This window comes from Neofelis nebulosa, chromosome 2 (assembly GCF_028018385.1).
Source record: "Neofelis nebulosa isolate mNeoNeb1 chromosome 2, mNeoNeb1.pri, whole genome shotgun sequence".
In the NCBI taxonomy this organism is placed as follows: domain Eukaryota; kingdom Metazoa; phylum Chordata; class Mammalia; order Carnivora; family Felidae; genus Neofelis; species Neofelis nebulosa.
Genome location: NC_080783.1, coordinates 134969496 through 134983634, shown reverse-complemented (window position 1 = coordinate 134983634; position 14139 = coordinate 134969496). Strand labels below are relative to the sequence as shown.

At 35.1% G+C, this 14139-nt stretch overlaps 1 protein-coding gene across 2 annotated transcripts in view; it reads right to left on the bottom strand.

The window, feature by feature from the left end:
• Positions 1-7110, bottom strand: part of OLFM3 (olfactomedin 3) — a 188981-nt gene extending 181871 nt beyond the window's left edge. The window contains exon 1 of one of the 2 annotated variants that reach the window (XM_058716383.1): positions 6612-7110. In XM_058716383.1, coding sequence (XP_058572366.1) covers positions 6612-6680 — 69 coding nt within the window. In that variant the 5' untranslated portion in view covers positions 6681-7110. The remainder of the gene's footprint in view (positions 1-6611) is intronic. The other variant, XM_058716382.1, reaches the window with a different exon arrangement.
• Positions 7111-14139: the final 7029 nt, after the last annotated feature.

Sequence of the window (14139 nt, the reverse complement as noted above, 5' to 3'; positions counted from 1 at the left end):
TATGATGTAAATTTTTAAGGTGATATGTTGAAATTGGAGCTTTGACCAAAATTATGGGCTGGTTGTGAGAAATTCTTCTGATCATATAAAAACATGGCATTCACTTTTCTGAAAGCTGAGAAGGAATAGCAAGAAAGAAGGACCAGGAGAGGTCCTTTTCTATTACAATCTTAGTATATGGTACAAAAGTCTTTAGATCTGGTTATAGGTTGACTGGTTTTATGAAATATTTATTTAGAAACTTACAGTTTTATCTATATAAATAATTATATATATAAATGATATATATATAATTATATATATATAATTAATAATGGTATAAATTCTATTGCAATTCCATCTTTTCTGCACTTGAGAAAACTGAGCTTAAGAGAAGGTAAGTGTCTCACTGAAATGTTGCACAGTTAGGCTTTAAAATCAGTTCTTAAGATTTCATGTCCAGCTTGCCCTTTTATATTGAATTAATTGGGTATACAACTTAAAAAATTATACTGGAAAATTACCATGAAAATATTAGTTTCATAGGAAATCTCCTTCAAAGTTTTTAATTGGTAAGTGGTATAGACTGAGTAAATGGATGAGTAATTTCAAGATCATTTTGTAGATTTAAGCCTGGGATCTAGGTAGTGAATGTTTAAATAGCTTTTGATATTACTTTAATATTTTAATTCTACTGTGAAATAATCTGTTCACATATATGCACACAAACATACTGACACAAATGTGCAGATGATCCCCCAAACTCACTGTCCTGTCAACTAACCTGCAAAGACAACTGTCTGGTTTTGTATCTCCTCTATTACTCTCACTGATGCCAAATGTTTTTTTTTTTAATTTATTTAAATTGAAGTTAGTTAACATACAGTGTAGTATTGGTTTCAGAAGTAGAATCCAGTGATTCATCACATATATACAACACCCAGTGCTCATCCCAACAAGTACCCTCCTTAATGCCCTTCACTCATTTAGCTCATCTCCCACCAACCTCCCATCTAGCAACCCTCAGTTTGTTCTCTATAGTTAAGAGTCTCCTATGGTTTGCCTGCCTGTTTCTTGATGCCAATTGTTTTAAGGTAAAATGTGACTAATACCTTAGTAAATCAAATGCCAAGTCTTAGCTTTATCCAATCTCATTTTTTTCTTTATATATATTATCAGTACAAAAATCAAGATATTTCTAATAATTGCCAGCCTAAAATCCTCAAGGATGTTCCTGCTTGGGAAAAGTCAGCAATGAATATGCAGGAACTTTCTAAGTAGTCTTCCCAAATACCTCCCTATATGAGTAATTCCTTTCATATGAGAATAAGTTTTTACTTTGCTTTTCACTAGAGAATTCTTCATTAAATAAAAGAGATGAAGCAGGAAACATGTTGGCTTTCAAAGACACTAGCAATCTTGACAGGTGAGCCCACTTTGCTGGGATGGTGAATGTGGGACAGGAGGGAAGGAGAGGACGGTGCAGAAGAAGCAGAAAACTGAAGGCTTTGAATGCCAAACCCAGAAGATGAAAACTTCATGATATTATCTAGGCAGGCTGGTCCCTAGATCTCACAAAGTTTATGATCTTAGAAGCTATAACCTGCAAAACAATTTGCCAATTTTTAATGATCAAATATTATTAAATAACATACTGCATTCTGTTTGAGCCGCTATAACAAAAAGTACTCCACTGAGTAGCTTATAAACATATTTATTTCTCTCAGCCCTGGAGGCTGGAAGTTTAAGATCTGGGTGACAGAATGGTCAGGTGGGGGCCCTCTTCCAGGATGCAGACATCTTTTTGTATCCTCACATGGTGGAAAGAAAGAGCTCTCTCTCTGGGACCTCCTATATCATAAATCTCATTTATGAAGACTCCATCTTCAGGACCTAATTACTTCCCAAAAGCTGCAAATCTTAACATCATCACCTTGGGTATTAGGTTTCAATATATGAAATGGAGACACAAACATGCCAAAAGCGTAGCATAGAGTTATTCTAGAATTTAACAAAGAAGTTTTCAGAACATGTAGGCTTCACATTTTACAAGTGAGGGCACTAAGATCACAGCTCCCTCAACATCATTCATATATATACACACACACACACACACACACACACACACACATATACACACATATATATACACACACACATTTATATATATATATATATACATATATATATTTTTTTTTTAAGAGCGTAATTGCAAAATTACGTGGGATAGAATTTTAAAAGAAAAAGGAAACAGTACCACTGTAACCTTTTCAAATTGCCAAGAGAATGAGAAAGAATATTTACTTTCTTTAAAATAAAAGTGTAATTGGGTTGAGGATGCCAAAACTTTATCAGGGTTTACCCGTGTGTAATGACAGGTTTTTGCCAAATGCCATTGATCCATAATGTCTGTGCTAACTTGAGTGGGTCCTCTTGTATAGAGACTGTGTCTGGTATACAGGAACTACAGGAGAAGACAGATTTTTAAGTTGGATTTTACAGCAGATTTATCTCAGCTTATTTCTCTTGTTTTTGCTTTTTATTAACATCATTTGAAAGTTCAAAGAACAAGAACTGTCACTAGATTTATGTACAAAACCACCTCTAGCCAATGTAGGTCTTTGATGATTTTCTTTAGCAGTACCAAAATGCAAAGACACTTATCCATGGTGTATTAAATTATGAAGTATTACAAATTTAATTATTGAAATTATCTTAGTATTCATCATCTTTATGTGGCTTTAAAGCAACCGTATTATTTAATGCAAGAGTTCTAATTGGCTGGCTTGTCTTGGACAGAAAGAACAGTTTGGTGCTGAAGATTATTGCTGAATCATTGTTACATTTTATGTCTGTAGTGTGAGCAAGCACCATGGTGATAAGTTCTTTCATGTATTTCTACGTAAGAAGATAGTGAATGTTTTCTCAATCTAAGTGTGCCAGGACGTTTGCCAGTATATTTATCATACAAGTATGACTGCTTTAAAGTTCAACAGTCGCTGCAATGTGTGCCTATGCCCATTTCACCTCTTTTTAACTGTTCCCCAAGTATCTGACTTTGGTAAAAAATGTTCTGTTTAAAACCTGCACGGCCACATTTATACCTTCCTTTCTTCCTGGTGCATCATTGCAGAGCAGAGAAATTCATGGTTCTGATTCACAGGAATAACTATTTTGTTACAGTGTTCAAATCATGGTCTGCTAAAAATCTTCTTGTAAAAAGAAAAAGAGGTTCACTCTCCTACTATCAAGGTCATTACTGAACTCATGTGTTTAGTTTAAAAGCACAGAGATGCCATCTAGCAGCCATTCTCAGGAATTTCCTGTACTGAAATAGTCCTTTCTCTATAAAACTAAGCAGTAATTGAATTCCTACAAGCTTTCACTCTTATTTTCAATTTACTTATTAAATGAATGATGGTTTGGCACATTGCCTATAGTTCAGGCACTCCATTACAAATAAAATTAATTTCTCTTAAAATAGGCAAAGTAATATACCTCTGAGTTTTTTCTAGATGGAACTAGAAACTTGTTAATAAGATTTTAATTAAGAAAACATAGTTCTCATAATTTTCCTGAGAGGAAAATTGGTAATCTATGTAAAAATACAAATAATTAATTAGTGGTAAAATGACTTCCTCTGCTGAAAGAAAATACTAAATTTGCCAATTATGATATATTAAATGAGAGAAAAGGAAGTACATACTGAAAGTTAATCCATTCTATGAATATGGAAGTTTGGGCTTTTTTTTTTAATTTAAAAATAAAATTGACTTTCAAGTAACTTATCTTGCCATAAGATGGCGATACTTAAGCACCTTATAAAATGCCATATAAGGTCTGGAAGTTTCAATCTCAGGAAAAATGATCATAAACCTAAATGTTATATAGTCTTCCATGAAATGGAATTGGCACTGTTGGTAGAAAGCCTTTTTGTTTTTAGATAAATTAATATACAAGGATCACTAAGATTTACATTTCTAATATTTGGTATATGTGGCAATCCTGTGCCTGAAAAAATGTATTCAATTTTAAGAGCTCTCTTATTTTGCCAATTTCTGTGCATACTGGGTAATTATACAGATGTTTACTATAAAGTGTAGTAATACAGAGGAATACGTGAATGCATTTATTTAAAAATGTGATTGTGAAGTATATCAGTTCTAGCAAATTAGTATGTTAAAAACAGCTGTTTTGAATTTGTGTATATTTAAATGTCACCGCTTAATTATTGCTTATTGTCCAAAAACTGTGATCTTATATGCTTCTATATTATTGGGTTTTATTTCAATTGCACCATACATAATTTATATTATGAATGATAATTTTATTATCTAAACCCTTAAGTAATAAGAGTTAATAAACAAAATGCAATAAACAAAATTTGTGAAAATTCCTGGTTCATAATCTAATTGACAATTATTTTGAGAATTCAGTGGTACCATTTGTGATTTGGTTGGGAGGGATGCTATAGTTTGGTGACCAACAACAGTTTGCTAAAACATACAAAAGTAGCTTTTATTCACTTTTTTAAAGCAAATTTTGTCTACTAGTCCAAAAGCAATTTAGACCTTAAAATCACTTGCTATGAATCTTTTAATATTTTGTATAATGTCATATGTGGTGTAGAACGAAGTATCATCTGTTCTTTGCACACTTTATTGTAGTATCTAGAATCTGAAAAGGACAATTTGAAAAGTTAATGTATACCTTTCTTTCCCTGCATTTCTCAGCTCACTTGTACCAAATAGCCCCAGTTAAGTCTAAAGCAAAAGTTTTATACTGTTGAATACACACAAATAAACTTGTCAATACCAGAAAAGATCATATTGACTAAAATAGGTCATTTATTTGGGGACTTGATCTCTGTATTTGATAGCTCTTTATTGTTTTTATATATTGAATTTGGGTAAGATGGGGTTCAAGAATTGAAGATATTTATGCACTAAAGATATCAGACAAATCACACATGTAGTTGTTAGTATAGCTCTACATTTCTGAATTCATTTTAAAGAATGACAAATTCACTTTACGTGATTTTCTTCTGCAGTAACTCAGGAATTGGCTCTGCTTTTTAAAAATGTTTTACCAAAAATATTCCAAAAGAGATATACAACAGAATATGTTCAAAAGTGGTAACCAACATAATAGAATGAGAGTGGTAGAATGAGTCACTATACATCCAGAGGCAATAAATAAATAAATAAATAAATAAATAAATAAATAAAATCATCCCATTTTACCTGGATGTAACATGCTTTTAAGCTACCCCTTAGTATGTAAAATACTCTATTACGATCATTAAGATGGCATTCAAACACTGTGTGAAGATGTCACAGTGACAATATCAGCACAACCATAGCTTAAAATAAAATTCTCATCAGATCTCTCTAAATATGAAAAGTGCACAGAAATAACTACAAGTGTGTATGATATGATTCTAAGTTCTCACTATATACTATATTAGGCCTAGAAATATTCTGTCAACCACAGTATTAGATCGTGCTTGGTTACATCTTAGTTGTATGTATCCAAATATGAAAAGAAACTTCATTACACTGCACAGATAATGTAAAGCTTTAAAAATAACTTTGCAATATTCCAAAATGCAGCTTTCAATGGTTTTGTAACATGGTATCACTTTTTCTGTTTAGTCAAAGTGCTCTTGACAGGCTAAATAAGAAAAATGATTTAAAAAATTGTATCTCTTACTCTTTTTGCCAGATGCCTTATCTCTTATTCCAGATAATTGTGATTTTCTTAGAATGCTTGAGCTCTCAAATTATCTCACTTTATCGTCAAGACATTTCTCTTACACAGCTGAAAATATTTCTATTTTTTTCTACCTTTTTATCAAAAGAGCTTAGCGTTCACTTTAATTACCAGTTACTGGATAATTTTCGGAGTTCAAGATCTGTGAGACAACTCATCCTTCCTACTGCCCTCCCTAGTTTGGTAGGGTTCTCACTTCCTGTTTCTTAACACTGGTAATCAGAACTTCCTCAATGCTTCGTAATTTTCTTAATAAAAAGAAAGAAGCAAATAAACACAAGCCCCTTTCACGAACGCGTCTCAGCCATGGCAGAGTGTAGCTCTGCTGCTCTGCCGTGTGTGTTACAAGCAGCATCCTAAATGTTTTGGACACAAACCGCAGCACGTCTGCGATGGGAGTATTATTGACCAGGATCAGCTGGAAAACGCTTTTCTGCTTTCAACAAAGAAACAGTGCACCATCTCCTAGTACATGTTTACAAATTGCATTGTTTCAACTGCTAACTCATTTGCATTGCCCGTCCGACTTCAGAAGAGAACATTAAGCACTGGGATACGGAATAAGCTAAATTCCCCCGAGAACCGCATAGCCCTCTGCCCCTACACATTATATTCCGCGCCTGGTCCTCCCCCCCCCCCCCCCCCCTTGCCTGGACTCTACCTTGAGGAGCTATTCCTCTGGTAGTTCACCTTGTTATCTTACAAGCAGTAGGGATAAACCAGGCACAAGATAGCTGGAAGAGCTGTCTTTCGACTCTCTCTTGCCCCCCCCCCCCCGCCTTTGGCATATTTATTTGCATTTTTGGTCGGTTTGTTACATATGGCACATTTATTTCAAACAAGTTAAATATTGCCCATACCTTGGAAGGATCTAATCCAGCAAGCAAAGACAGCAGCAGGAGATTGAGTAGGTTAGACGTCGCCTGCATTCTGATCTGGGTTTTTGCCCTCTCTTTACTCTTTTATGTAGCCACTCCACTCTCACTGCGGAGACCTTTCCCTCGTCAGTTGCACTTTCTGCCTGCCAGTCAGAGCAGAGTAGAGACAGAGGCGGTGGCAGGAGCAGGAGCAAGAGCAGCAGCAGAGGTAGCAGTAGCTTCGGTAGCAGTAGCGGCAGCAGCGGCAGCCGCCCTGGGGGGCGATCATTCCGCAGGCATTCTCAGAGCTGGGAGTCCGCGCGCGAGCTCAAGAGGGTGGGTTGGGCTGCAGTGGGCGCTGACCGAGGTGCTGAAGCTCCTCCAACCCGCGCCCTAGTTTACCCTCTCTCCTGCTGCTGTCTAGCCAGCCCACCTCAAAAGTTTTGATCCAAGAAAAAGATAAAGGGAGTAACTGCTGAGAGAGGTGTGGAGACCTGGGCAACGGATATGACATCACTACAGCTCCTGGGGGCTTGGGGGTATATGTTGCTGGGAATTTATTAACCAAACAAGGATTGACTCTCGCGCTCCAGTTCAGCATTTGGTGGCAACTTGAGCTGCAAAGAAGTAAAGAGTCAGCTAGATAGGATTATGAAACAAATAGTGTCTGGAACCTTCTGCTGTCATTGTCAGAGGACTTGATAGCGTATTTAGCGCTTTAAACAAAGTTTGCAGTGCAGACTATCAATGTGAATTTTCTGTTCAAGGCACCCAGCCTGTGGCTATTATATATGCATATTTACACCGTCATTTATAAATAGCCTATTGAAGTAATCTAGTTAGGTATTAATGAGTATTTTTCTGTCTAGGACTTTTGGTCATCTAAAGATATTGTGCATAAATAAAGAAGCTTTCTTTTTTATCATACATGGGATATTCCATTAGTGACCTCTGCTTCCAAGACACAGCTGAAATCTCTTCTCCTCACACACAGCCATACCCAGAAATATAATTTCCCTGTCAATCTGGCGTGTGTTTATGCCCGAGGAAGAATTCAGTGATGGATGGACAGTGGGATGGGGAAAGTGATTATTTCTAAGCTTCTAAATACTTCTGTTTCCCTGAGCTCAAGAAACAGGGCAGAACAACTGCCTCACAAGAGCAAGAAAGGGTAAATAACACTCTCTCATACACTTCCTGTTGTTTAACTATACTTAAGCAGCTTCTTTTGTTTGAAACCAGAAAAAAGTGTTTGCCATAAGATGAAAAGTGGGGAGGGGTTGGCAACCACCTTGAAATCTCCTTCTCATACAGTTATACCTCCTTGAGTTATGTCTTTTGTTGATTTTTCTAGAAATGTTATTTCCTAAGGATTAAAATATGTGAACTGATATGGCCATTGCTTCCTTAATAAAAAAAAATAAGATAAATCGTTTGACATATTGGATACATACTGTGTACAAAATCTCTATCAATCTTTTACTGAAAAGTCTTCATATTTTAATACAATAAATCTAAATTAGGATTCAAATGTCTTGGAAAGTTATAGTCCCTAAGGATTTATGTCATGTATTGCCTCTATTTTTATCCTGATATTATGAATATGGATACACGTGTATGTCATTACTTGAGGTTTCTTTTGCCCTTATGAAATATAAATAACAAGAAGAAATGTAAATTTGAAAACTCCTTTTGAATAGATAGATCATGCATATAAAAGGGATTGAAGAATAAGAGAAAGAAGGTAGAATTATTGAGGGCTATTAGTTTAACGATAACCCACCCTAGCAATCATAATCACAGTTGGAAATTCCCATTATTTCCTACCAGAAACAGAAAACAGAAATTTCCTTTTGAGGTGAATAGATAAAACTGTAGAGTTACATCTGACACCCTTTGGGATAACTTTCTAGAACATATTTGGGTTCTTTTTTTTTTTCTCTTTTTAAACTTGTTTCTTAACCTAATGTGTATCTTCTATCTATCCATCCATCCATCTGGGATAAATCAGCATAGATTATATTTTTCAATGATTCATACATAAAAATTGCTGGAAATTTTATTCTGTATCCATTTCTAAACATTTCAGATCATTGCACAATTTGAAAATGAATTTGCAGAGGTACAGTGGATGTGTGGCTATATTAGTGCATTTGTATTACCTATACTAAATACAACATAATTATTTACTTTTATGTATACTCCTCTCTCTTTTCAGAATGTCTTCTACCATCTTGTCCACCTCCACCTCTCACACACAGTGCAGCATGCTTATTTGAATATGAGGGGCTGTGTTTAACAGACACATAAAAAAGTAATAAGAATTCATAATCATCATAAACATAAGATCAACATCTATTCTTTTGATGATGATTTTTTTTACGAAAGATAAAAATTGTTTTGATCTCATACATGGTTCACGCTGTTAATAACAATTGGACCAAAACTCTTAAATGGGCACATTTTTTACCCTTTAGGTCTCAATTTTTCTATATTTCATGGCACTGGAAGATCATTTATAACAAGGAGTTAAAACAAATTCTATGACATTTTGTCAGAAAAAAAATAGGAGAGAAGATGGTAACAAAGTAAGAAATGAAAGGTAATTATGTTACAAATGAAAACAGATGATCTTAGCATACTTTCAACACACTTTGCTATAAGAAAAGCTTAGCCATTTGAAGAGAACAATCAAATTTGGTAACAAAACAAAAACTTTATTAAACATGCCAATGAAAAGCAAAAGCTGTGTCTAATGCCCAGCACAAACGCACCAATACTCTAGCACTTCTCTCTCTCTTTAAAACAAACTAAAATGAGTTTTCCAAAAGAATTCTGACTATTGTTTTTCATCACGTGTTTTATAGTAAAACCCCCTTACAATATATTTTCATAAAATCGATTTGATGACATTGTAGGTCATATCATATCTTATCTACACATAGCAATTTACACAGCATTTCTTCCTGAAAAATCAAAGTCCATGAAGCTCTTCACATCTTGTGTCTACATTAGCTATTCAAAAGAGTTCTGTAATGGAAAGGAAATGGTATGTCTACTTTTGTCTTCACAGTCACTTCATGTTGGTTACTATAACTTAAACTGGTAACCGAAACTTAGAACAAAATGATAAAATAGGCATAGCATAGATGTAGAAACTTTGCATCTTTTGCTGCATGCATTAGAAGATATTTGATATTTATGTATCTAATTAAAGTCAGCCGTCTATGCCTAAAATGGGTAAAAAATTCCTTTGAAATTTATAAATCACTACAGAAATTTTAACCAGTGCTGTCTATAGAAGCATGTGTAAAAATAAGCTTATATGAAATTGTGTACATATATAACACCTAGAACAAAAATGTAACATTTTAAATATTTACACCCAATATTTCAAAAGTAAGTTCTAATTATATAATAGGTTATATTGTTGGCTTTTTTGTATATTAGTTTTCTTTTGTATGATATGCTTGTATGGTGTGCTGCTTCCATATATGTTATACTACGTAAGCATTCCAGAGATGCTTCATTTTGTTAAAAGAAATGCCGTTACCTATTGTGACTTTAACCTATTATTTAACATTGATGGACTTAGGTCTTTTAGAGAAATGCAAAGAACTATCCAATAGGTTATAGAAACCTTTGAGAAAATTTTCACCTTTATTAGATAAATGAAATAGTCTTTGATTCTTTTTCTAATGTATTTGATCTACAAAAGTACTGCCACACTTTGTTTGCCCTCTTCTATTCTCTCTTGAGGTGACTTTTCTCTCTTGGTTTCTGTCAAGCCATTTTCATCCAGATCCTCTGTCTCTCCTAACTACCCTACCTAAAATAACACCACAATCATTCTCTATTTGTTATTTTTTATTAGGTAGATTATTTACTGTCTCTTTTATTATAATATATTTAATAAAAGGTCTTTGATATTCTGTTCTAATCTAATCATCTAGAGTACTGCCTGGCACCTGATACTCACTTAATCAATAATGATTTAATGAATGAATGAATGAGTGAATTTCTGACCCTAATTCCTTCATGCATAATATTTATATGCCCAAGCTTTGCTAGATGTCACTAACTTGATTTCTTCTGGGCACCTCAAACTCAATATTTCAAATCGGTATTTTTCCTGAATCGTATTAGCTTGTAGCACAATTTTCTCTATGTTGCAAAGCAACAAGCACTCAGTACTTCAAAAATTCTGTTAATTTTTTCTCCATATTTTCCTCCATAATATCTGTACATTTATACCACTTATTGATTCATACCTAAGTCAGGACCTCATTTTCTATCTTCTAAATTATTATAGTGGTTTCCTTCCCTTTCCTTATCATCAGTATTTCTTTACTTCTACTTTCAACCTAAAATTTATTATCCACACAGGACCTGAGATGGTTGATTTAAAGACTAATTTCATCAAGTTACGTCTCATATTAAAGGCCTTCAATGTCTTCCTGTCTTCTACATGACCAAGTCTGGACTCTTTAAACTGGTTTATCCAGGGCCCTGCATGATATGACAGTCTTCTCTTTCTCTTCAGTCTTTCTCTTCAGTCTTTGTTCTAACCATTGTCTACTAATAATTTGAATGCAGTAAAATTTTAATGCTTGTAGGTCCCTTGATAGTGTTGTCTCTTCTGTCATTAATAGCTTTTCTTTTGTTTGAATGATCCTTTCCCTGCTTTGAAACAATATTTATTTATTTTGAGAAAGAGAGAGAGAGACAGTGTGAATGAGCAGGGGAGGGGCAGAGGAGGAGAGGGAATTCCAAGCAGGCTCCACATTGTCAGTGCGGAACCTGATGCGGGGCTCCATCTCATGAACCATAAGATGGTGACCTGACCTGAAATCAAGAGTTGGACACTTCACCAACTGAGCCACCCAGGTGCCCCTCTTTTTCTGCGTTTTTTTTTAAGTTTATTTATTTTTGAGAGAGAGAGCAAGAGAGAGAGAGACAGAGTGTCAGCAGGGGAGGGGCAGAGAGAGAGGAAGACACAGAATCCAAAGCAGGCTCCAGGGTCTGGCCTGTCAGCACAGAGCGCGATGTGGGGCTCAAACCCATGAACCGTGAGATCATGACCTGAGCTGAAGTCAGAGGCTCAAATAACTGAGCCACCCAGGCGTCCCAATGCTTTTAAGTTTCATTTAAAATGTCATTTCAACTACGGGGTGCCTGGGTGGCTCAGTGGGTTAAGTGTCTGACTTCGGCCCAGGTCATCATGTCATGGTTGGTGAGTTAGAGTCCCATGTCAGGCTCTGTGCTGACAGTTCAGAGCCTGGAGCCTGTTTTGGATTCTGTGTCTCTCTCTTTTTCCGCCCTTCCCCAGCTCACGCTCTGTCTCTCTCTGTCTCTCTCTCTCTCTTTCTCAAAAATAAACATTTAAAAGGTCATCTTATCTAGAAATCCTTTCCTGGGCCCCCAGCACCCTCTCTCAAGGTTTTTCTTCTCAGTTTTTTTCATAGTACTTGATTGTAGGGAGTGTCAAGAGCTCATATTTTAAAAGATTTGGGCAGAAACTTCAAGGAGTTTTATGACCCAGAATTAAAAGTCCCAGGAGTCATATTTGCTGCATATTTTTTTTGTTTGAGTATGTAACTAAAACCAGCGCAGATTTAAAGGGTAGATAATTAGGCTTCATCTCTCAGTGTAAGACATAGTATGTGCTAACAGGGAGGGGAGAATTTCATGGCATCCATATTTGAAAATACATAACAAAAGAGATTATTTTACATATTCATTTAAAATCTCCATTGTTTTCCTACTAATCAGTAATAAGTTTGACCTAGAGTTTTGAAGATGGATTTTGATTTTGATAGAATTTAGCAGGGGTAAAGAAAAAAAAAATCCATGAAGGAAGATCTACATATTTACAAATAAACACCGGTATTCCCAAGGACTTCTAGTGATGCAAGTCTGGGTAATTTGGTCCAGCTCTGTAACTGAGAATGACTAGAAGGGACAGGAAAAATGTAAATGCAATTACTTGAAGGCCTTGTAGCACTAAAATGGCAATGATGAAGTATGGGACCAAGATCTAGGAGAGTAAAGAAATAGAACGAAACCTCACATTTATGGCCAGTTTTCCATTAAGAGCATCTTCTACCTTCAGAAGGAGCTACCTGGTGGGGGGATGCAAATGGAATTCCAGATTCTACCATTAAGGTACTACCCTGTAGTGCCTTCCTCTGTCCCCATCCCCAGCTCCTGTCCTTTGTTTGAGCTGAGATGTTAAAGTACTAAAACCCCCATAGGTAAGGGTAAACCCAAAATAGAACAGTCTTCTGCTCATCTCCATCCCAGACACTGTATTAAGATGATCTGGGATTATTAGTAATCATAGACCCTGGACAAAGGTGATCTCTTTTTTGGTTCTCATTCCCAACTTAAGTATTTATTTCTTTCAACTTAATTTAAGGGTGACTTGAAAGAATTGTGTGCCTGATTGCTAAGTGGATAATTGTAAGTTAATTGAAATTTCAATCTTGGGCATAAAGTGATGTATCAGTAATTTGAAAAAATAATAAAGCACATCTGTTATATTCATTTTGGGGAGTAGGCAAAATATTTATTGGCTTTAATTAGGTTAATGAATTAATTGGGTTAACTGAATTAATGGACACAGTCAGAAAAATCTACATTATAATTAATTCAAAATGTAATCTTTGTGTGAGGGAAAAACCCAACATATGGGTTACGTATATGTGGAGAGAAATTCCGTAGTCTGTGACTTAGAACAGTCAAGTTACACATCCAGAAATATCTCACCTTCTTATTTTTTTTGTTTATATTACTTAAAATAAAATCTCTTCCTAGAGTACTTAATACCAATTAGACTGCTTTTAAAAAATAACTACAGCAGCAGAAACATTTCATTAGATTATATACCCTGCACTTGAAAAATACAATATATAGGGGCACCTCAGTGGCTCAGTCAATTGAGCGTCTGGCTTCGGCTTAGTTCATGATCTCACAGTTTGTGAGTTCAAGCCCCGCATTGGGCTCTGTGCTGACAGCTCAGAGCCTGGAGCCTGTTTCAGATTCTGTGTCTCCCTCTCTCTCTGCTCCTCCCCTTCTTGTGCTCTGTCTCTGTCTGTCTCTCTCTCTCTCAAAAATAAACATTAAAAGAATTTTTAAAAAAATAAAAAAATACAATATATATGAAAAGATGTTCAACTTCACTAGTAAACAGAAAAATGAAATTTAAAAAATGAGATAAAATTTCACATTCCTAAATTTGGAAAAAAATGTAAGAATCTGAAAACATTAAGTTTTATTTGCCATGTGTCAAAATGTAGTGCTCATATTCTGCTAATGGAAAGCAATTTAGAGAATAAATAGGAAAATAAATAATGTAAGGTTAAAAAGGTACATAGCCTGTGAGACAGAACTTGTAATACTCTATATATACTTTAGAGAACATATCATACATATGCCTAAGGACTATTTAGATGCCTTTTGCAGAACTGATGGTAATAGGGAAATTAGAGAAACTGTCTAAATATTTCTCAGTAGGAAAAGAAGAAATAAA